The 22,876-nt window shown below is 46.6% G+C and overlaps 1 protein-coding gene across 2 annotated transcripts in view; it reads right to left on the bottom strand.

Moving 5' to 3' along the window:
- The window catches only part of LOC137423221 (uncharacterized), a 74,269-nt gene that overhangs the window by 26,043 nt on the left and 25,350 nt on the right, over window positions 1-22,876 (bottom strand). For both annotated transcript variants that reach the window (XM_068110137.2, XM_068110138.2), the window contains exon 5: window positions 15,707-15,821. In XM_068110137.2, coding sequence (XP_067966238.2) covers window positions 15,707-15,821 — 115 coding nt within the window. The remainder of the gene's footprint in view (window positions 1-15,706; window positions 15,822-22,876) is intronic.

Below are 22,876 nucleotides of genomic sequence, written 5' to 3'. Positions count from 1 at the left end.
CTTAAGTAACTTATGAGGGGTCAAATAAGGGTTTTTCATGATTCTGAGTTGATTGTTAACATTTATATTTCACTTTTACATTTACACACAAAGTAGCTTTTATTTCACATACATATATAATACTCAAGAGTTATTTCTCATTCACAATGTCAGAAGTTTCAACAGTCATTGTCTATGTCTTCTTCAGACTCAACAACATCATGACTGCAGTTTCTGCATGTAATGCCATTACAGACTCCACAGGCCGAGATGCACGTGACCCCATTCTTCTTGCAGCTGCATCGCCGGTTGCTGCAATCTCCATGACAATTACAGCTCGTGAACTGCAATAGCTCCTCAGGAGCCGTGGGGTCCAGTGTTGGATCTCCTCAAACCATTTCAGGACAAGTTCAACTGCCTCTGCATCTCGCTTCATCTGTGTCTTGGCAAGGTCTCTGTGGACTGGAACATGTTTACTGACGTCTTCCTCCATCCGCCGGTTGACATCAGACAGGTGACTGAGGGTGAGCACCCAGCATTTGTGGCCAGAAAAACTGTTTCTCATTCTTCCTCTGCTCAGTCCACCTTGTGACTTGGCTGCCTTCATTAATAGCCCAGCAGATATGTGAAAAAATTGTGCTTTTGGTGATACAAGCATGAAATTTTGAACACTGATAGAGCATACTACTAGGAAGATTTTTGGATATAGGGGCATTCAAATCTTTTCCTAGGGACAAAATGGCGGCCATTTAAAAAATGGCCGTTTACGGATAATAAGATACACAGTACCGATGTCTATAAAACTAGATTTACTTATTGCTCAAGCACACCTATGATGTTTTTTTCACGTAAACAGGTTGTAAGATCATAATTAAATGTCAACAAACTCACATAACATTTATTTGGTCCTTATTCTTTACAAAAATAATTACTTTTTGAGCTATTTTGAGCAAACTCCAGAAACACAATGGAAATGAAGTGAAAATGCCACATTAACGCTGTGGAAGTGACTTTCACTATAAAACAGTCTACAAAACAGTCTTCCACATGTTTGTGTATATGTAACAGGTGTGTTATTCCTCCTGTATACTATCGTGTGCACTCCCCTGCACAGTGACACAGAGCTGAGCACTGGAGTGCGGCCTTAACACACTTGCACTGTTTCCTGCAACCCTTCTTGCATCCACATCTAATCTATTGTCGGCATGCCTCAGTTGCCTCTGTGAGGGTTGTCCAATATATCCCCCCAGCCGTTATTACTCTGTTTCCAACCCCATTCACTTGGCGATGGGAGCTCAGGTGCGCAAATCATCATCTGGCCCCAACAAAAGCCGGCTTGGTAGGCAGCTCTCTTGATGTGTTGTCTGAGGGCTTCTTGCGCTGGTGGGATAGCCTCTATTGATCTACCAGTCTGGGTGAAGAGATGCTTGCGGGCATCGTTAACATGTTCCTGGCTGCTTGTTCGATCGTAGAGCAGAACAACAAAACGCTCCAGTGGATCCATGTTGTCATTTGCAGTTGAAATGGTTGGTGTGGCAGCCAGTGCGCAGAAAGCTGAGGTGACCTCATCATAGGCTTTCCATGTTTCCCATGCTGTTTTCTTCCCCCTTTCGCCGAAGCAGGACACGGTGTCACACCCAGTGAAGGCGTGGAAGAATGGCAACCCTCGGCACTTGTTTGGTCCCAGTGCCACAGCCATCTCGTGAGCTGCCAAGTGCCTGAAATTCTTCCCTGTGCCAAAAGCAACCCAGAGTTCATCGATGTCAAGATATCCAGTTGCTGCCACTGCAAGGATCAAAACATCTGTGTCCACTGTGCGGATTGACACCTTGGTATAGCCCTGTCTGACTGCATCTTGGACATGGAGTAGTATCCTTGTATCTGCCTCCTCGTGACTACACGGGGAAAGACCAGTAACATCTCGTGGCTGTGTCCAAAAAACTTCTTTGTGGTTTGTGGTGACGATTTGCTTGTCAGTCTCAATGTTTGCTATCCTCGTTGCTAGAAAGTCAAACAACTCCACCTTGTTCTCGTCTATGCGAAGGAAGGCCTGCCAGTTTCGAGGGATGGAACTAGATGGCTCAACTCGTCTCCTGGTGCCTTTACCCCTCGTCTTCCTGGTGTCGGCTTTCAAACTGTCTGGGAAATATTCATCCCAGATAATATCAACCCTGCTCTTATTTTGTATCTGAGATGTGATGTATGGCAAGAATACTAGTGATGCATACTCAGAGAAGGTCTTCGCATTACGAGGTGCCAGCATGTTCACGATGGCTGCTCCATCCAGGATCATGACTTCAACAGGGGGGGCTTACATCATCATTTTCCCGTGAGGTGATCAGATCTTCTAAGCACCCAACCAGATCAGACTTGGTTCCAAGCCGGATTTTGCCCATTTGTGACAATGCAGGGGGACAAGCTTGGTTTTCATGTGCAAAGAATTCATCAAGATCTCCATTCCGTGTCTGGGATGCAATAAACAGCCTGGAGAACAGAACGCAGTCATTCTTCAGAGATACCACCTTCAACTCTGTTCTTGACTTCTCTCTGACTGGGGGTCGGCTGAAGAGAGGGAGATTGTTTCTTTTTATTGGGTCAGTGATAGGCTTTGTCTGATGTACAAGCCTCTCGTTCACATATGTGTCATACTGTTCTTTTCCCAGCTTCTCGATCTGGTAAAGGGTGTTGATGACTGCTGGGTCTGCCAGGTCTCTGCTGTCTAGCACCAAGAGATCTTTGCTGTCGTCATAGAATGGGTTCCCCATCTCTCCTATGACACGGGTGAGTGCTCTCACATCTCGAGCAAAGGCTACCTGCGTGTGCTTTGTCTGTTCATGGTGTTTTAGTTCAGTTTTCCTAATTCTTTTTTCTGTTGTGGCCTCGAACTTATAGATCAGTTTGGCCATCTCTGGACCAGACACCATCCATCGGCGCAAAGCTGCAGCATTCTCCGTAAGACCTACAGCCCCTCCATCACCTTTCACCAATGCATTATTTTGCTCGTGTGCCTGGTCTAAGGCTATGGCAGAGAATGCACGTGTAGTCTTCTTCATGGTGAAGTTTCCTGCCAGAAACTGTGCGTATACAGTTGGATGCTTTGTTGCAAGTGTCACCATGTCGCGCAAGTGAACTGGGATCCACCTGGCATAGTTTGTATGTCCCAAGGCGAAGAACCATGGTACAAGCTTGGTCAGAGCATCAGTGTACAGTTGGAAGTTTCCTTCACGGACGGATCTCACATAGATCAGGACTGCCAGTTCTAGCTGCATAATTAGGAACCAGAACTGAAACTGTGGACTTGCATTGGCTTGTTCACCGCACCAGTCATCTAGTGGTATCGTATCCTGTCCCTCATCTAGTCCACTGGTGTACTGGCTGTAGGCTTCCTTCAGGAGAAGATAGAGAGTACTGGCTGTGACTTGGTGTGCTCGTCGTGTGCGTGTCACATGGGTCACTTTCAGGAAGGAATCAGCAGTACCACTTGTAGCAACCCCTGCAAGCATCAGAACGCCTGTCCAGCCACTGCTATCCAGAAGGTCACCGAGGGTTTTCCATGCTGCCATCTCAATATGGAGTCCACCAAAGACCATGACGAAGTGATCTTCTCCGTGTGTTTCTGGCCATCTCCATTGGATCTGTTTGGCAAGTGTGTACAGTGGCTGATCAAGTGTGATTACAGGGATCAGACCTGGATTCAGAATATCGATTGCTTTCTTGATGACATCCATGGAGTGACGAATCATTGCCACAGATTTTGCCTGGTCATAGAAGAGAGGCAGCAATGAAGTTAAGGCCACACTACACTCTGGTTCTTCTGGAATAGACTGCTTGCTGGCATGGTATCCAGCCCATGATACTGTCTCGTCTCCCTTAAGTGGTGTGTCAGATAGCACTGTCTTCTCCATCTGCTCCAGCCACCTGTCAAAATGCAAGATAATGAACACAATTAAGAACAAACAAGTCCACACAAGTTAACAAGTCTTGGTTATTTAGGTACACATATAACTGTCCACAGTTCAAACACAATAATCAGTTACCTGTACTCAATCTGCATTGCTTCAGGGATGAGTTGGCAGTTGCTTTTGTTGGGACCCGCTAGCTTGGGTACAGGTGGGTCACATTTACCCAGAACAACAGGAGGTACGATGGTGTATGACTGTGGCAGGTGTGCATCTGTTGTTGATGTGTCATCTGGGTTTACCCGTTGAACTCCACGGCTATCGCTATTTGGGTGCTGGAAAAGTGAAATGCCAGTGCCATGGAAGGAGTCGTGGGCACTTGTTGAACTGGGGTTATGATCAATGTTATCCACTGCCCCAGTTGTGAAGAGGTCACTTTTTAGCTCAGGGGGGCAAACTGTACCCTCATTTTGGAAGAAACGGCAGATTCTGTTCCCCAAGTCCGTGGAGATGCTAAGCACCCTGTCATAGGAGATCGAGAGACCCAGGTTGAACATAGTATCAACCAGGTCTCTTTTTCGAGTCTTTGTGTGGATAAGGGTGCCCAGGTACACAGGCAGGGGAGTCTCCCGATTGTGACTGTGCCTCGTGGACGTGGTAGTACTGCTACTCTCTCTGCGGCGTGAGTAACTGTTGAACATAAGGAGTTGTGAGATTGTGAGAGTAGGTGTTGATACCGACGAGTGGCTTGACTGCTCTTGGATGTTAGGACCATTCAAGATCATAGAAACTAGTGATACAAGCGAATTAGGTACCGAATGTTCTTGGCAGTGGGCTTCAAATGAACCACTAAATGTTGAGTTCATTTTCAACATGTCTCTACGAACTATATTTGCGGCTCTAGCAAGACAAACTCCATCACTGTCAGTGTCGTGATCACATGCCTTCTGAAGGGCTGAGCCAACATCCTGGTTGAAAGCAAGCAGAATATCTCGACCGGACATGTGCTCCTCTAGGTCTGGAAAATATGTCATGATTCGATCTTTGAGTTTGGTGGAGTGGACACGCCTGGTCAAGACTGTTCCAAGCTGTTCCAGCCTGGTGGTGTATAGTCTTGCTAGGTCTACCAGCTTGAACACTGGTGTTACAAGAGCATCTGTGCGGGCATCATCGATGTAGGACACTAGCTCTCCAAGTGCTATACCGTGATTGATATCATCTTGTTCATTCAGTGTTGTGCTTGTGGCCCTTGCTTTGTTATAAAGTGACACCAGACACTTCACGTGGTACTGTGCATCTTGTGCTATAAGGTCACCTGCACTCAGTTTAGCAAGAAGTGCCTGATCTCCTAGTTTCAGGGCAGCTGTCCTGACATGTTTATCGAGGTCGAAGGTGGAAGCTTTTCGCAGAGAATTAGTACCCGCTGGTTTGTCACAAAAGAAACACTTTTCAGGCTGTGGCTGTGTGTGGTCTACATGTACTCTGTGACGGGTGTACTTTCTTGAGACACTTGCGGTTTCTTCACTAGACGTTTCTCTTTTTTGTGCCCGATGCAGTTCAGTTTTGTTGTATTTCAGTCTGCATGAATCATGCCACTTAGCCTTGTGGCTCTGGAAGGTTGACTGGATACCTTCACCATCGTCCAGGCGGGACAGTTCTAGAGATTTTGGCAGGCAGCCCATCTGGCTGAAGGTGAGGAGATAATCTGCAAGAGTTTGGTATCCGGACCCTGTGGTTCGCTTGGAATCAGCTGGACAGGCAAGGGCCTCATCGGTGACCTCCTGACATAACACACACTTCTCCAAATCTGTCAGATAAGGCATGTTTGTTCCAGATGTACTAGGGCTTTGGGGGTCTAATAGCTTGAAATTTTTGTTGGCCATTGTCAATTAAGCATTATCCACCACCACCATCCAATCAATATACAAATTGGGAACCAAATCTAGGTAGCTACTACAGTCAATGAGCGAAGGTGCAGTGCAGTCGAGTTATCATCTGAAAAAGAAATACATACATTATTATCATAAATATAGTAATTCGCTTTCGTAACTTTTCACTAGCCTTGCATTGTTCCTTATAGTCACCTAGTCTATGATAGGAAAGTTCATAAAGCTACATCAAAGTTGTTCATATAAAGGTATTGAACCAAAATTACACCCAGGAGAAATCAGATAGTCATGCAAAGTTAAATAATTACACCGCTAGACCAGTCCTGTCTATTGCAATGGTAAACCATTTGTTCTGCCCCTTATAGGCCACCGTAGATTCCAATTTTGAACCCAGTATGAAGGTATTGCATAGCATGTACATGACAATTTATAATATGCTCATTACATTGTGTTTCAATAGCAGCACAAATGACAAGTCTGAAATAATAGGTAAATATGTCCTTCTTAGCCGCCATTTTGGGCCAAGGAGAAATCTGGAATGCCCCTACATCCAAATTTCACTGTAAGGGTATGCCCTAACTGTGTGCCAAGTTTCATGCTTGTATCATCAAAGGCACAATTCTACCACAATTCTTCACATATCTGCCGGACTATAATGTCTGCTCAATGCAAATGTCACACCATGTGCCGGACCACTCATGACTTGAGTAACGGACAACGTGGTTCCCGTGGGCAGTGAGACGTTCTAAGGTGTCTTTGTAAGCAGGCAAAGTTTCTAGTTCCTTCATGAGTTGACAGTACAGCCATGCGCCCTTGGCATACTGATGATGGCCTGCAGCGGCAAAGATGTGAAGCATCTTGGTAACAATGCAGGACAGATGCCCATTGTGGTCTGCAAGTCGCTCGGTTCTGATAAAGACCTTGATCACATCTACCATGTGGTGGTACTCCACCCAGAGTGCAGGTGTTCTTCCTCCTTTTGCGAGTCGTTTGAAGGTTTCTTCAAACCTTTGCTCAAACACTGGCACTACTGGGTCTGAGTGTCTGGCTCCCATCTTCCCATCAGCCACCTTCTCCATGAAGGTCTTCATGTCACCACGCTCCTCCTCAGTGAAGGCAAGTTTCATGATGTGTTGATAGATGGCTGCATCGATGAGGAGGTGAACACGGATTGCCTTGTCAAAACATCCTCCATCCATGATGTGGTTGGCTGTCGTACTTCCAGGATAGATCAACTGGATCACATCTAGTAGTCCAGAATCTTCCATGATGTTACCCATTGATCCAAGATAAGACTTCAGCAGGTGAAAACCACCCAACCTTGGAATGACGGGTAGATTTGCCTGCTTTATTATATTCACAGCCTTCAGCCAAATCGGAAGATCAAAGGTCACTATAGCGACCCCAGCGCGCCGTATGCACTCTTTCAGAGTGGTGAAGATGGTGTTGAGGTCATTAGGGTCTCCTTCAATAACTGGGAGGAACTCGATCTGTGTGCTCTGCTTTGCATCATTAGCATGGATTCTCTTCATCCAGCCATTCCAGTTGGAGTGTGGGAACTCAGGATCGTTGGCTTTGATCACCCACCCCGCTGCCCAGAGTGTGTCACCTGGAGTGAGGAGTGGCTGATCATGAGCCAGGGAGGAGGAAAGCTCAGCGAGGGGGAGAAACATGATCGCGTTCGTTCCTATCTGTTTCCTGTTCGTAAATGGAATAATCTTTACTTCAGTTCCTCTCAGGATCTTAGCTTTGTCGAGTGCCTTCAACTTCACCCGGGGGAAAGCTGCTGTTGTCTGTGGATCTGGCAAAGGTGGTGCCGGAGAGGTGACTTCGATCCAACCCATTGAGTGAAAGGGAGTGTTTCCGTGAATAGAGACAATGTTTAAATCTATATTGTCTCCAACAAACTGAGTGACTGCATTGTTTGTTTCCCCAACCTCCATAAAGACCACCTGATCATTACTTGACAATTCACTTTCACTGGCTGGCACTTTGGCTGTCATCACTGATTGATCCTCAAGCGCAGCATCAACCGCAACCTCATCATTGATCTGTTCATCGGTTTCCTCCACAATGGTGTCAAGAGTGCCAGAAGTATCTGGAACATCATCTCCACTCCTACTATTAAGGAAGCAGTATTTGTAGTTTTGTGTCTCCGTGTAAGACTCAGTGTATCCCAGCCGGTGGAACTTGTTGAGCATCCATTTTGACCCAAATCTATGATCAAGTTGTATGGCAAGCCCCATTTGGTGTGGCAATACTCCAGACCGAGGTCGACAGGCCTTAATAAAATTCTGCCCCCAAACGGCAACTCTTTCGTCTGTCTTGACAATCGGTCTCAAGAACATCTGAAGGCTTGCAGGAACAAGTGTCAGCTGACTATCGATGTCAGTCATACTGTGTGTGGTGGGGTATGACTTTGGACCTAAATCAATCAAGGCAATATCATTGGATATGAACTTGAGTGCCGTCTTTATGATCTGAGTCTTCTCATCTCCATGGTCAAGATTAGCATGATGCTCTCGCAGAATATTGTCGGTGCCATCTTTGAGACAGAGTACATCTGCCCTTCTTTCCTGTGTTGTGAAATACAAGGTGTCTTCGTATTTCTCTAGAAGTTTTATCTTTAGCCAATGCTTTGAATAAGAAAGGCTCTTCTCTGGTGACTGATCAAACTCCTGCAGCTTTTCATGGACTTGGTCCATGTTCATTACCCCATGCTCTAATTCTGAGTCTAACCATTCGCAGAATTCAATAAAAACTGCCTCTCGCTCCTCATCAATACTCCTCTGTCCTCTCTTCCTTTTTCCTTCCTCATCAGTCTTGGACAAACTGTCACCTCTCGCAAACATAAGTTTGCATCGCAAATGGTACAGTGTTTCTTCTGCTACCAAGTCGTTGATCCCTTCCAGGCGTCCAGTGACTTCAGTGCCCCAGTCATCCCCGCGACTCCGTGCTGTCTTCAGCAAGCTTGCCTTCAGTGTATCTGCAGTCAAATTATCTGGCACTCTGTATTTCTTTCTAGCTTGTGCTGGATTCCTTCCTTTTGAGCCTCCTTCATACGTTCCACAACAGTAACATTTTCGACAGTTTCTGCTTGTTTCAATAAAGTTGAGTATCCCTTTGGAGTTGCCTGTATGAGCCTTTCAGCTGGTGTATCCGAGCGTGCACAGATGAAGCAATTGAGCACAGGTGGAGTAACGTCTTCATCCATATTGCTAGACTCCATGTCCTGCAAAGTAGAAAATGAGATATACAGTGGAACCTTGACTTACGAGTTTAATTCGTTCTGTGACCGAGCTCGTAACTCAAATTGCTCGTTTCTCAAATTAAATTTCCCCATTAAAATGCATTGAAATGCTATTAATCCGTTCCAGCCCGCCAAAAACCACACCAATTTTTTTTTAAATATACAGTATATATAAAAATATCTCGCGCTTTATATTTCACCTGTATGCAGCATACAAGTTGGCAGGATGGCCTGGACTGGAGGTACGCACACTTGACTCTAAAGTCTAAACTGTCCAGCCTGGGTTTGAATCCCGACCCAGCTATAACCTGTCATGGGTGAATCACAGGCAGGGTGATTCATCAATGTGTGTACCGCTAAACTGGGCGCGCCGTTTGCGTCCCATTAGTTGTTGGATGTTAAGGATCTCACCGTGTTTTCCACAAAGAGAAGGCGAGCTATCGCCGGCACTCTGAACAAGTTGTGGCCTGGCATGCTCTTCTCCTCTGCCGTTATATACGTCCTCCTCGGCACCTCGCTCATGTTTTTCGACGATTGCGTGTTTTATATCCAAGCACATCATCCTCTTCTTCTTCTCAGTACCGTGTTTTCCACAAAGAGAAGGCGAGCTATCGCCGGCACTCTGAACAAGTTGTGGCCTGGCATGCTCTTCTCCTCTGCCGTTATATACGTCCTCCTCGGCACCTCGCTCATGTTTTTCGACGATTGCGTGTTTTATATCCAAGCACAAGTTTTATATAAAACACGACGATTGCGTGTTTTATATCCACAAGTTGTGGCCTGGCATGCTCTTCTCCTCTGCCGTTATATACGTCCTCCTCGGCACCTCGCTCATGTTTTTCGACGATTGCGTGTTTTATATCCAAGCACATCATCCTCTTCTTCTTCTCAGTACCGTGTTTTCCACAAAGAGAAGGCGAGCTATCGCCGGCACTCTGAACAAGTTGACGGCAGAGATACTGTACTTGCACGGCAAGATAACCACGTGACCAGAACCCACCTGGCGGCGTAAACTCAAAATAACCAACATGCGAAAACAAAAATGCAGCGCTATACGTCAGAGATACTGTACTTGCACGGCAAGATAACCACGTGACCAGAACCCACCTGGCGGCGTAAACTCAAAATAACCAACATGCGAAAACAAAAATGCAGCGCTATACGACAGAGATACTGTACTTGCACGGCAAGATAACCACGTGACCAGAACCCACCTGGCGGCGTAAACTCAAAATAACCAACATGCGAAAACAAAAATGCAGCGCTATACGACAGAGATACTGTACTTGCACGGCAAGATAACCACGTGACCGGGTGGCGAAAGCTCGTAACTCGGATCTCGGCTCGCATCTCAAAGCAATAAACCGCCCGAGCGACGGCTCGTATCTCGAAAAACTCGTAAGTTGGGGCACTCGTAAGTCAAGGTTCCACTGTATTTAGAAATTATTTTTCCACAAAGGAGTGTCTGTGGTGAAATATAAATGTTAACAATCAACTCAGAATCATGAAAAACCCTTATTTGACCCCTCATAAGTTACTTAAGGGCCGATTAAAAAAAATAAAAATTCTCGAAAATAATTTTTCGGTACCCGAATTCAACAGCTTTTTTTCTGGGTTTCCCACGGGAGTTGACCTTCAACATTTTAACACATGTTATTACACACCTTTACAAACATATTGGTGAAGAAATTTTTTGGTAACAATTTAGTTAACAGATTTTCATATGTTTCCCTTACTATATCTTTCCCAGGAACACATTCATTCCTGAGTGCTAAGCGAGACATTACTGCACGAGTTAAGGACGTCAGAATTTTCTTACATTCATCAAAGCTATTAAAAGTACTTGTGTAAGGACTGGGTACTCAGTTTCCAAATGTACTTGCACAAGTACACCCGTTCCCTGTGGGAGCGTCAGGAAGGGTCATTCCTCTCTGGGGTATATATGTAGATTGCAGTAGATATCGGGTCGGGCCTCTAGAACATTGGGGGTGTGTTCATTTACCAAGTTCCTTGTAGAGCACTCACCACGTGGTTTAAGCATTCGAGCAAGCACTCCATTCAAAACTGTTGATAAGGAACGGCTGGCTTGGAAAAGCGCTAGCTAGCCGATTGGTAACTGAACTCACCCCGGGTTTCTTCCCATACAGTTTCCTGTTAAACAGCAGGAGCAACCGTTTCAAAAGGTAATCGTAGATGTTTGTGGTTTATAATATTTTTTTACTTAAGGTAAGGCATGCTCCCACCAAAACGGCACAATAGGCTACTTATACACGTTAACACGGCGTTTGTCCAAGGATAAAAACCTCTTGTGGGAAAATGGTTAGGGTTAGCATTAATATTGTTTTGTAATACCATTAATATTATACTATTGTATTTAGTGTTGTTGTTACATTTGCTATTAGAAGTGGCCTTGGAAAACGCCACAATAAAGCTATCTTAACACGGATATACAGATCAACACGCAACCCACTTTGCGGGGAAAACCCCTTTGGGGTGAGTAGGGGTTAGAGGGAAGCTAAATTGCTACATCCCCATTGTGTGACCCTTAGTCTCCCTGTCAAGCTTGGTCGAGATTGAATAAATAACGACCAAATGTATTGTGGTCAAAAATCGTCAGAATGACAGACTCCAAATTGCGTATTTTAGTATGATATGATTAAAAAACCAAAAAATTCAAACATGTTCTATTTTAATTTACATGCAAGAAAGGTGGTCATTTTATATGCCTTGTAACTGTTTGCCGACTGCATTTTTCAGAAGAGGGAAGCCAACTTTGCAAAAATTCTGGTTCAAAATTTAAAATATTTATCCCTAATCAAACAAAAGACCAAATACTGCATTGAAGACATCGGAAGGAACACGAATAAGCAAAGAGCAAAGATGGAGTCATCAGGAGGAATCTGGATAGCATCCGAGTTTCAGCTGCGACTCCACAACCCTCAAACCCATCAGGTGCAAGTTTGCCTTACAAAAAATTTTCAAGTAACCACTCCATCCCAATATCTAATCCAAGTAACCACTCCATTCCAATATCTAATCCAAGTAACCACTCCATCCAAATATCTAATCCAAGTAACCACTCCATCCCAATATCTAATCCCAGTAACGCAGCCAAGTAATCACTCCATTCCAATATCTAATTCAAATAACCACTCCATCCCAATATCTAATCCAAGTAACCACTCCATCCCAATATCTAATCCAAGTAACCACTCCATCCAAATATCTAATCCAAGTAATGCAGCCAAGTAACCACTCCATCCCAATATCTAATCCAAATAACCACTCCATCCCAATATCTAATCCAAGTAACCACTCCATCCCAATATCTAATCCAAGTAATGCAGCCAAGTAACCACTCCATCCCAAAATCTAATCCAAATAACCACTCCATCCCAATATCTAATCCAAGTAACCACTCCATCCCAATATCTAATCCAAGTAACCACTCCATCCCAATATCTAATCCAAGTAACCACTCCATCCCAATATCTAATCCATGTAAACACTCCATCCCAATATCTAATCCAAATAACCACTCCATCCAAATATCTAATCCAAGGAACCACTCCATCCCAATATCAAATCCAAGTAACGCAGCCAAGTAATCACTCCATCCCAATATCGAATCCAAATGACCACTCCATCCCAATATCTAATCCAAGTAACCACTCCATCCTAATATCTAATCCAAGTAACCACTCCATCCCAATATCTAATCCAAATAAACACTCCATCCCAACATCTAATCCAAGTAACCACTCCATCCCAATATCTAATCCAAGTAACCACTCCATCCCAATATCTAATCCAAGGAACCACTCCATCCCAATATCTAATCCAAGTAACCACTCCATCTCAATATCTAATCCAAGTAACCACTCCATCCCAATATCTAATCCAAGTAACCACTCCATCCCAATATCTAATCGAAGTAACGCAGCCAAGTAAATACTCCATCCTAATATCTAATCCAAAACACCACTCCATCCCAATATCTAATCCAAGTAACCACTGCACCCCAATATCTAATCCAACTAATGCAGCCAAGTAACCACTCCATCCCAATATCTAATCCAAGTAATGCAGCCAAGTAACCACTCCATCCCGATATCTAATCCAAGCAATGCAGCCAAGTAACCACTCCATCCCAATAACTAATCCAAAACACCACTCCATCCCAATATCTAATCCAAGTAACCACTGCACCCCAATATCTAATCCAACTAATGCAGCCAAGTAACCACTCCATCCCAAATTCTAATCCAAGTAATGGAGCCAAGTAACCACTCCATCCAATATCTAATCCAAGCAATGCAGCCAAGTAACCACTCCATCCCAATATCTAATCCAAATAATCACTCCATCCCAATATCTAATACAAATAACCACTCCATCCCAATATCTAATCCAAATAACCACTCCATCCCAATATCGAATCCAAATAACCACTCCATCCCAATATCTAATCCAAATAACAACTCCATCCCAATATCTAATCCAAGTAACCACTCCATCCCAATATCTAATCCAAGTAACCACTCCATCCCAATATCTAATCCAAATAACCACTCCATCCCAATATCTAATCCAAGTAACCACTCCATCCCAATATCTAATCCAAGTAACCACTCCATCCCAATATCTAATCCAAGTAACCACTCCATCCCAATATCTAATCCAAGTAACCACTCCATCCCAATATCTAATCCAAGTAATCACTCCATCCCAATATCTAATCCAAGTAACCACTCCATCCCAATATCTAATCCAAGTAACCACTCCATCCCAATATCTAATCCAAGTAACCACTCCATCCCAATATCTAATCCAAGTAACCACTCCATCTCAATATCTAATCCAAGTAACCACTCCATCTCAATATATAATCCAAGTAACCACTCCATCCCAATATCTAATCCAAGTAACCACTCCATCCGAATATCTAATCCAAGTAATGCAGCCAAGTAATCACTCCATCCCAATATCGAATCCAAATAACCACTCCATCCCAATATCTCATCCAAGTAATCACTCCATCCCAATATCGAATCCAAATAACCACTCCATCCCAATATCTAATCCAAGTAACCACTCCATCCCAATATCTAATCCAAGTAACCACTCCATCCCAATATCTAATCCAAGTAACCACTCCATCCCAATATCTAATCCAAGTAACCACTCCATCCCAATATCTAATCCAAATAACAACTCCATCCCAATATCTAATCCAAGTAACCCCTCCGTCTCAGGTTCCAATCCAAGTAACACATCCAAGTAACCCCTCCCTCTCAGTTTCAAATCCAAGTAACACATCCAAGTAACCCCTCCGTCTCAGGTTCCAATCCAAGTAACACATCCAAGTAACCCCCTCCCTCTCAGTTTCAAATCCAAGTAACGCATCCAAGTAACCCCCTCCCTCTCAGTTTCAAATCCAAGTAACGCATCCAAGTAACCCCTCCCTCTCAGTTTCAAATCCAAGTAACACATCCAAGTAACCCCCTCCCTCTCAGTTTCAAATCCAAGTAACGCATCCAAGTAACCCCTCCCTCTCAGTTTCAAATCCAAGTAACGCATCCAAGTAACCCCCTCCCTCTCAGTTTCAAATCCAAGTAACGCATCCAAGTAACCCCTCCCTCTCAGTTTCCAATCCAAGTAACGCATCCAAGTAACCCCCTCCCTCTCAGTTTCAAATCCAAGTAACACATCCAAGTAACCCCTCCGTCTCAGGTTCCAATCCAAGTAACACATCCAAGTAACCCCCTCCCTCTCAGTTTCAAATCCAAGTAACGCATCCAAGTAACCCCCTCCCTGTCAGTTTCAAATCCAAGTAACGCATCCAAGTAACCCCTCCCTCTCAGTTTCAAATCCAAGTAACACATCCAAGTAACCCCCTCCCTCTCAGTTTCAAATCCAAGTAACGCATCCAAGTAACCCCTCCCTCTCAGTTTCAAATCCAAGTAACGCATCCAAGTAACCCCCTCCCTCTCAGTTTCAAATCCAAGTAACGCATCCAAGTAACCCCCTCCCTCTCAGTTTCAAATCCAAGTAACGCATCCAAGTAACCCCTCCCTCTCAGTTTCAAATCCAAGTAACGCATCCAAGTAACCCCCTCCCTCTCAGTTTCAAATCCAAGTAACGCATCCAAGTAACCCCTCCCTCTCAGTTTCCAATCGAAGTAACACATCCAAGTAACCCCCTCCCTCTCAGTTTCAAATCCAAGTAACGCATCCAAGTAACCCCCTCCCTCTCAGTTTCAAATCCAAGTAACGCATCCAAGTAACCCCTCCCTCTCAGTTTCCAATCGAAGTAACACATCCAAGTAACCCCTCCTTCTTTGTATCAAATCTGTACACAAGTGCTCGTTCCTGTCTATTGGAATTTTATTATGTTTTTTTCATCTGAAGACAAAGGAAAAATCCTTCAGCCATCCTTCAACAAAGTCACCCTTGAGTTACCCTTCAAAGAAAAGTATACAAACAAATAAAGACGACCATCACCAACTACTCGCTCAACCCATTGCTTAGATTTCACTTTTGATTGTGCAATGGGAAGTGCAAATCTTACTTAAAAGTCTTGCGTTGTGCAAATGCAGCATGTTTTGTGTTTTGCTGCAACAACACGAACAAGATTCTGTCAAGAAATTTCCTCGACAAAATGAACCTTCAGACATCGTGCGCCCTCACCTCGATTTTCTTTTGTTTGTTTCAGAAGGTCCTGAAACCTCGCGTCATTTTCCAAGGTCGTGACGTGTTTGCGCTTTCTCTCCTCGGGTGGTCTCGAAAGTTGTGAACATGCAACCTGTCGAACAACGTCCAAACGGAGGCGCAATCAATCGATGACGAAAAGTGAATTTTCGAAAAGTGAACGAAAAGTATCAACACGCTAAAATATTCATACTTCACATGTGTGAACAATCATAACATAACATGCAAATGCACCAAGCACCTCATCAGCAACTGAAATAATAAAATTCGACAAACAAGTTCGTGCAAGTTCAACCAAATCAAAATGGGTGCCAATTGTACGTGAAGTGCAATTGTTGTTACTTGTTGCACTAAAATTCAATTCTGAATTCAGCAATCTGGTTGCGTCACGACTGAGGTCCGGTGACATTTCGATGGTCCCACTGAAAATTAGGGCAGCAATTTGCAAATTGTTCAGGGTGCCGGCGATAACTCGCCTCCACTTCGTGAAAGACACCGTGAGATCTTCAACGTCCACCAACCTGACACCGGCAGACAGAACACCGAGCATAGCGTCATCCCCATGCACGGCATTGATGGCTCGCCCTGCACGTTAAACACCAGGGCGGCAGTTAAAAGCTTGGGCCTAGATTTAAACCCAGACTAAACAGCTGAGACGAGTCCACGTGCCTCGAAGCTGTCCTGCTAGCCCAATGAAGTGCATCTTATCGTTGCCGAATGCAACACGTAAAACAACAAACTTGCAATACTAGTTCGTCATTGGTGGTCGCTCGTTTCTGCTCATGAGCGAGAAGTTGAAATGTTCTTTTCACATGACTGAAATGCAGGAACCGATACCCCCCTCATAACGTTGTTGTGCGTAATCCAGGAATATTTACACGTGTATCAATAAAAGGTTTATAGTCTCACCTTTTCTGAATGATAAAAGCCTGGTGTTGGCTTAGCGATTAGGATGCTCGCTTAGCAGTTAGGGTGTTAGCTTAGCGGTTAGGGTGTTGGCTTAGCGGTTAGGGTGTTGGCTTGGGATCCTTGGATCCTGGGTTCGTTGGCTTAGCGGTTACTGTGCTGGCTTAGCGATTAGGGTGCCGGCTTAGGATCCGAGGATCCTGGGTTCGCTGGCTTGGCGGTTAGGGTGCTGGCTTAGCGGTTAGGGTGCTGGCTTAGCGGTTAGGGTGCTGGCTTAGCGGTTAGGGTGCTGGCTTAGCGGTTAGGGTGTTGGCTTAGCGGTTAGGGTGTTGGCTTAGCGGTTAGGGTGCTGGCTTAGCGGTTAGGGTGTTGGCTTAGCGGTTAGGGTGCTAGCTTAGCGGTTAGGGTGTTGGCTTAGCGGTTAGGGTGCTGGCTTAGCGATTAGGGTGTTGGCTTAGCGGTTAGGGTGCTGGCTTAGCGGTTAGGGTGCTGGCTTAGCGGTTAGGGTGCTGGCTTAGCGGTTAGGGTGCTGGCTTAGCGGTTAGGGTGTTGGCTTAGCGGTTAGGGTGCTGGCTTAGCGGTTAGGGTGTTGGCTTAGCGGTTAGGGTGCTGGCTTAGCGATTAGGGTGTTGGCTTAGCGGTTAGGGTGCTGGCTTAGCGGTTAGGGTGTTGGCTTAGCGGTTAGGGTGTTGGCTTAGCGGTTAGGGTGCTGGCTTAGCGGTTAGGGTGCTGGCTTAGCGGTTAGGGTGCTGGCTTAGCGGTTAGGGTGTTGGCTTAGCGGTTAGGGTGTTGGCTTAGCGGTTAGGGTGTTGGCTTAGCGGTTAGGGTGCTGGCTTAGCGATTAGGGTGTTGGCTTAGCAGTTAGGGTGCTGGCTTAGCGGTTAGGGTGCTGTCTTAGCGGTTAGGGTGTTGGCTTGGCGGTTAGGGTGTTGGCTTAGCAGTTAGGGTGTTAGCTTAGCAGTTAGGGTGTTGGCTTAGTGCTTAGGGTGTTGGCTTAGCGGTTAGGGTGTTGGCTTGGGATCCTTGGATCCTGGGTTCGTTGGCTTAGCGGTTACTGTGTTGGCTTAGCGATTAGGGTGCCGGCTTAGGATCCGAGGATCCTGGGTTCGCTGGCTTGGCGGTTAGGGTGCTGGCTTAGCGGTTAGGGTGCTGGCTTAGCGGTTAGGGTGCTGGCTTAGCGGTTAGGGTGCTGGCTTAGCGGTTAGGGTGTTGGCTTAGCGGTTAGGGTGTTGGCTTAGCGGTTAGGGTGCTGGCTTAGCGGTTAGGGTGTTGGCTTAGCGGTTAGGGTGCTGGCTTAGCGATTAGGGTGTTGGCTTAGTGGTTAGGGTGTTGGCTTAGCGGTTAGGGTGCTGGCTTAGCGGTTAGGGTGTTGGCTTAGCGGTTAGGGTGTTGGCTTAGCGGTTAGGGTGTTGGCTTAGCGGTTAGGGTGTTGGCTTAGCAGTTAGGGTGTTCGCTTAGCGGTTAGGGTGCTGGCTTAGCGGTTAGGGTGCTGGCGTAGCGGTTAGGGTGTTGGCGTAGCGGTTAGGGTGTTGGCTTAGCGGTTAGGGTGTTGGCTTGGGATCCTTGGATCCTGGGTTCGTTGGCTTAGCGGTTAGGGTGTTCGCTTAGCGGTTAGGGTGCCGCCTTGGGATCCTGGGTTCGCTGGCTTAGCGGTTAGGGTGCTGGCTTAGCGGTTCGGGTGCTGGCTTAGCGGTTAGGGTGCTGGCTTAGCGGTTAGGGTGCTGGCTTAGCGGTTAGGGTGCTGGCTTAGCGGTTATGGTGCTGGCTTAGCGGTTAGGGTGCTGGCTTAGCGGTTAGGGTGTTGGCTTAGCGGTTAGGGTGTTGGCTTGGGATCCTTGGATCCTGGGTTCGTTGGCTTAGCGGTTACTGTTTTGGCTTAGCGATTAGGGTGCCGGCTTAGGATCCGAGGATCCTGGGTTCGCTGGCTTGGCGGTTAGGGTGCTGGCTTAGCGGTTAGGGTGCTGGCTTAGCGGTTAGGGTGCTGGCTTAGCGGTTAGGGTGCTGGCTTAGCGGTTAGGGTGTTGGCTTAGCGGTTAGGGTGTTGGCTTAGCGGTTAGGGTGCTGGCTTAGCGGTTAGGGTGTTGGCTTAGCGGTTAGGGTGCTGGCTTAGCGATTAGGGTGTTGGCTTAGCGGTTAGGGTGCTGGCTTAGCGGTTAGGGTGCTGGCTTAGCGGTTAGGGTGCTGGCTTAGCGGTTAGGGTGCTGGCTTAGCGGTTAGGGTGCTGGCTTAGCGGTTAGGGTGCTGGCTTAGCGGTTAGGGTGTTGGCTTAGCGGTTAGGGTGCTGGCTTAGCGATTAGGGTGTTGGCTTAGCGATTAGGGTGTTGGCTTAGCGGTTAGGGTGCTGGATTAGCGGTTAGGGTGTTGGCTTAGCGGTTAGGGTGTTGGCTTAGCGATTAGGGTGTTGGCTTAGCGGTTAGGGTGCTGGCTTAGCGGTTAGGGTGTTGGCTTAGCAGTTAGGGTGTTCGCTTAGCGGTTAGGGTGCTGGCTTAGCGATTAGGGTGTTGGCTTAGCGGTTAGGGTGCTGGCTTAGCGGTTAGGGTGCTGGCTTAGCGGTTAGGGTGTTGGCTTAGCAGTTAGGGTGTTAGCTTAGCAGTTAGGGTGTTGGCTTAGCGCTTAGGGTGTTGGCTTAGCGGTTAGGGTGTTGGCTTGGGATCCTTGGATCCTGGGTTCGTTGGCTTAGCGGTTACTGTGTTGGCTTAGCGATTAGGGTGCCGGCTTAGGATCCGAGGATCCTGGGTTCGCTGGCTTGACGGTTAGGGTGTTGGCTCAGCGGTTAGGGTGTTGGCTTAGCGGTTAGGGTGCTGGCTTAGCGGTTAGGGTGTTGGCTTAGCGGTTAGGGTGCTGGCTTAGCGATTAGGGTGTTGGCTTAGCGGTTAGGGTGTTGGCTTAGCGGTTAGGGTGCTGGCTTAGCGGTTAGGGTGTTGGCTTAGCGGTTAGGGTGCTGGCTTAGCGGTTAGGGTGTTGGCTTAGCGGTTAGGGTGCTGGCTTAGCGATTAGGGTGCTGGCTTAGCGGTTAGGGTGCTGGCTTAGCGGTTAGGGTGTTGGCTTAGCGGTTAGGGTGTTGGCTTAGTGGTTAGGGTGTTGGCTTAGCGGTTAGGGTGTTGGCTTAGTGGTTAGGGTGTTGGCTTAGCGGTTAGGGTGTTGGCTTAGCGGTTAGGGTGTTGGCTTAGCGGTTAGGGTGTTCGCTTAGCGGTTAGGGTGCTGGCTTAGCGGTTAGGGTGTTGGCGTAGCGGTTAGGGTGTTGGCTTATCGGTTAGGGTGTTGGCTTGGGATCCTTGGATCCTGGGTTCGTTGGATTAGCGGTTAGGGTGTTCGCTTAGCGGTTAGGGTGCCGCCTTGGGATCCTTGGATCCTGGGTTCGTTGGCTTAGCGGTTACTGTGTTGGCTTAGCGATTAGGGTGCCGGCTTGGGATCCGAGGATCCTGGGTTCGCTGGCTTAGCGGTTAGGGTGCTGGCTTAGCGGTTAGGGTGCTGGCTTAGCGGTTAGGGTGCTGGCTTAGCGGTTAGGGTGCTGGCTTAGCGGTTAGGGTGCTGGCTTAGTGGTTAGGGTGCTGGCTTAGCGGTTAGGGTGTTGGCTTAGCGGTTAGGGTGTTGGCTTAGCGGTTAGGGTGTTGGCTTAGCGGTTAGGGTGCTGGCTTAGCGGTTAGGGTGTTGGCTTAGCGGTTAGGGTGCTGGCTTAGCGGTTAGGGTGTTGGCTTAGCGGTTAGGGTGCTGGCTTAGCGGTTAGGGTGCTGGCTTAGCGGTTAGGGTGTTGGCTTAGCGGTTAGGGTGTTGGCTTCACGGTTAGGGTGTTGGCTTAGCGATTAGGGTGTTGGCTTAGCGGTTAGGGTGCTGGCTTAGCGGTTAGGGTGCTGGCTTAGCGGTTAGGGTGCTGGCTTAGCGGTTAGGGTGTTGGCTTAGCGGTTAGGGTGTTGGCTTAGCGGTTAGGGTGTTGGCTTAGCGGTTAGGGTGTTGGCTTAGCGGGTAGGGTGTTGGCTTAGCGGTTAGGGTGTTGGCTTAGCGGTTAGGGTGTTGGCTTAGCGGTTAGGGTGTTGGCTTAGCGGTTAGGGTGTTGGCTTAGCGGTTAGGGTGTTCGCTTAGCGGTTAGGGTGCTGGCTTAGCGGTTAGGGTGTTGGCGTAGCGGTTAGGGTGTTGGCGTAGCGGTTAGGGTGTTGGCTTAGCGGTTAGGGTGTTGGCTTAGCGGTTAGGGTGTTGGCTTAGCGGTTAGGGTGTTGGCTTAGCGGTTAGGGTGTTGGCTTAGCGGTTAGGGTGTTGGCTTAGCGGTTAGGGTGTTGGCTTAGCGGTTAGGGTGTTGGCTTAGCGGTTAGGGTGTTGGCTTAGCGGTTAGGGTGTTGGCTTAGTGGTTAGGGTGTTGGCTTAGCGGTTCGGGTGTTGGCTTAGCGGTTAGGGTGTTGGCTTAGCGGTTAGGGTGTTGGCTTACCGGTTAGGGTGTTGGCTTAGTGGTTAGGGTGCTGGCTTAGCGGTTAGGATGCTGGCTTAGCGGTTAGGGTGCTGGCTTAGAAGTTAGGGTGTTGGCTTAGCGGTTAGGGTGTTGGCTTAGCGGTTAGGGTGTTGGCTTAGCGGTTAGGATGCTGGCTTAGCGGTTAGGATGCTGGCTTAGCGGTTAGGGTGTTGGCTTTGTGGTTAGGTTGTTGGCTTAGCGGTTAGGTTGTTGGCTTGGGATCCGAGGATCCTGGGTTCGAATCCCGGTCGATCGCTAAATTAACACCAGGGGGGTTGACTCAGCCTGTCATCCTTCCGAGGTCGGCAAATTGAGTACCAGTTCACTGGTAATTCCCTGTGTGTCGACTAACAGGGTTGGTGGCAGGAAGGGCATAAAACATTGCTTCAAAAAGGGGACCATGGTGCCCGAAAAAGGCCAACCCCTGCTCTGTGGGGAAAAATGGCCTCTAAAGGTGGTTCATTTCTGACTGATAAATCAGTGTGCCAATCCAATATAATGTATGTCATGTAATCTTCAACTCGATAGCCACCGAGGACAACCCTCCACCTTTTACGTTTTCCAGAGGACGTAGCAATCATACTTTTATTTTGTTCTTTCTTGTTGGAATACAAGGTAGCATCACAGGAGAAGGTGTCTACTTAGCCACTTCACCCTTTGTCCTCTCGCTATTCTACGAGGTAAGTAGCCTTGTAGAATAGCGTCCTATTATAACACTTTTATTATAACAACGTCCTATTATAACAGCGTCCTAACCTTTGTCCTCTTATAACATTTTGTGTACAAAATGTTCTTTGATGAGAAAAAATGAGCAGCCTGCTAATATGTCCAGTATTAGCCAAGAAGAAGCAACGTTCCCGGTTCCCGGTATAACCAGGTCACTTTGCTACCAAAACTCCTCTTACTGGTGCTATTGTGTTGTACCTGAAGCGTGTTCCCAAGCTCAAACTCAGCGATTTGCGCTTCCGAGCGAAGTCCGAGTCACGCCGGGTTTGCCTGTCAACTCGGATATTTTTGTCACATGAAATGTCGTCATTGCAGTATTTTGTAAGTGTGTGCAGTATAAATGTGCCTTATTATATGAATCGGATTTGTGCTCTTTGTGATGTTCATAGCAAAATGCTATCATAAATGAACACTAACTGTTACCTGTCTAGCGTTAACCATGGGCACAGGCATTGTAAGTGCTGCATGGGCATGGTCAAGTAGAGATAGCGTTTACATTTGATTAGTCAATGTGAGTCACACTTCATTAGAATAAGAATTGAAAAACAACAAGTCAGGAGACGACGATGGTTCACGAGCGTGCGGTATTCAATGACAAAGGTCAAAACCGACATTGAAAATATATAAATAGGAATGTATTATCTGTTATGAGACTAGTTAGCTTCACAATACCGAAAATTAGGTTCGATTCCGCCAACTTTGAAAATTTGACCTTTGTGACCTTGAAATGTCAAAACGAAGGTTACTGACCTTGAAATGAGATAGAAAATAATGTATAATCAGTTATGAGGTTAGTTAGCTACACAATACCGAAAATTCGGTTTGATTCCGACTTCTTTGAAAATTTGACCTTTGTGACCTTCAAGGGTCAAAGGTCGAATCTTCTGAAATTTTTTGGAAAACTTGTATTTCATGATGTATGCGATAATATAAGATCATGTATGACATTTCACCTGATCAGGAAGCGAACAATGTAATAAAACCATCAAAAATCGACTTTTCTAAATTTCGTGACCTTGTGACCTTGACCTTGGGGCAAAAATGAAAAATCGAGCTCCGTGGGGCTAGACACATGA

Source organism: Myxine glutinosa, chromosome 3, assembly GCF_964187855.1.
Source record: "Myxine glutinosa chromosome 3, kmMyxGlut1.1, whole genome shotgun sequence".
In the NCBI taxonomy this organism is placed as follows: Eukaryota; Metazoa; Chordata; class Myxini; order Myxiniformes; family Myxinidae; genus Myxine; species Myxine glutinosa.
The sequence above is the reverse complement of the archived record's forward strand: the minus strand, read 5'-3'. Positions and strand labels throughout refer to the sequence as shown.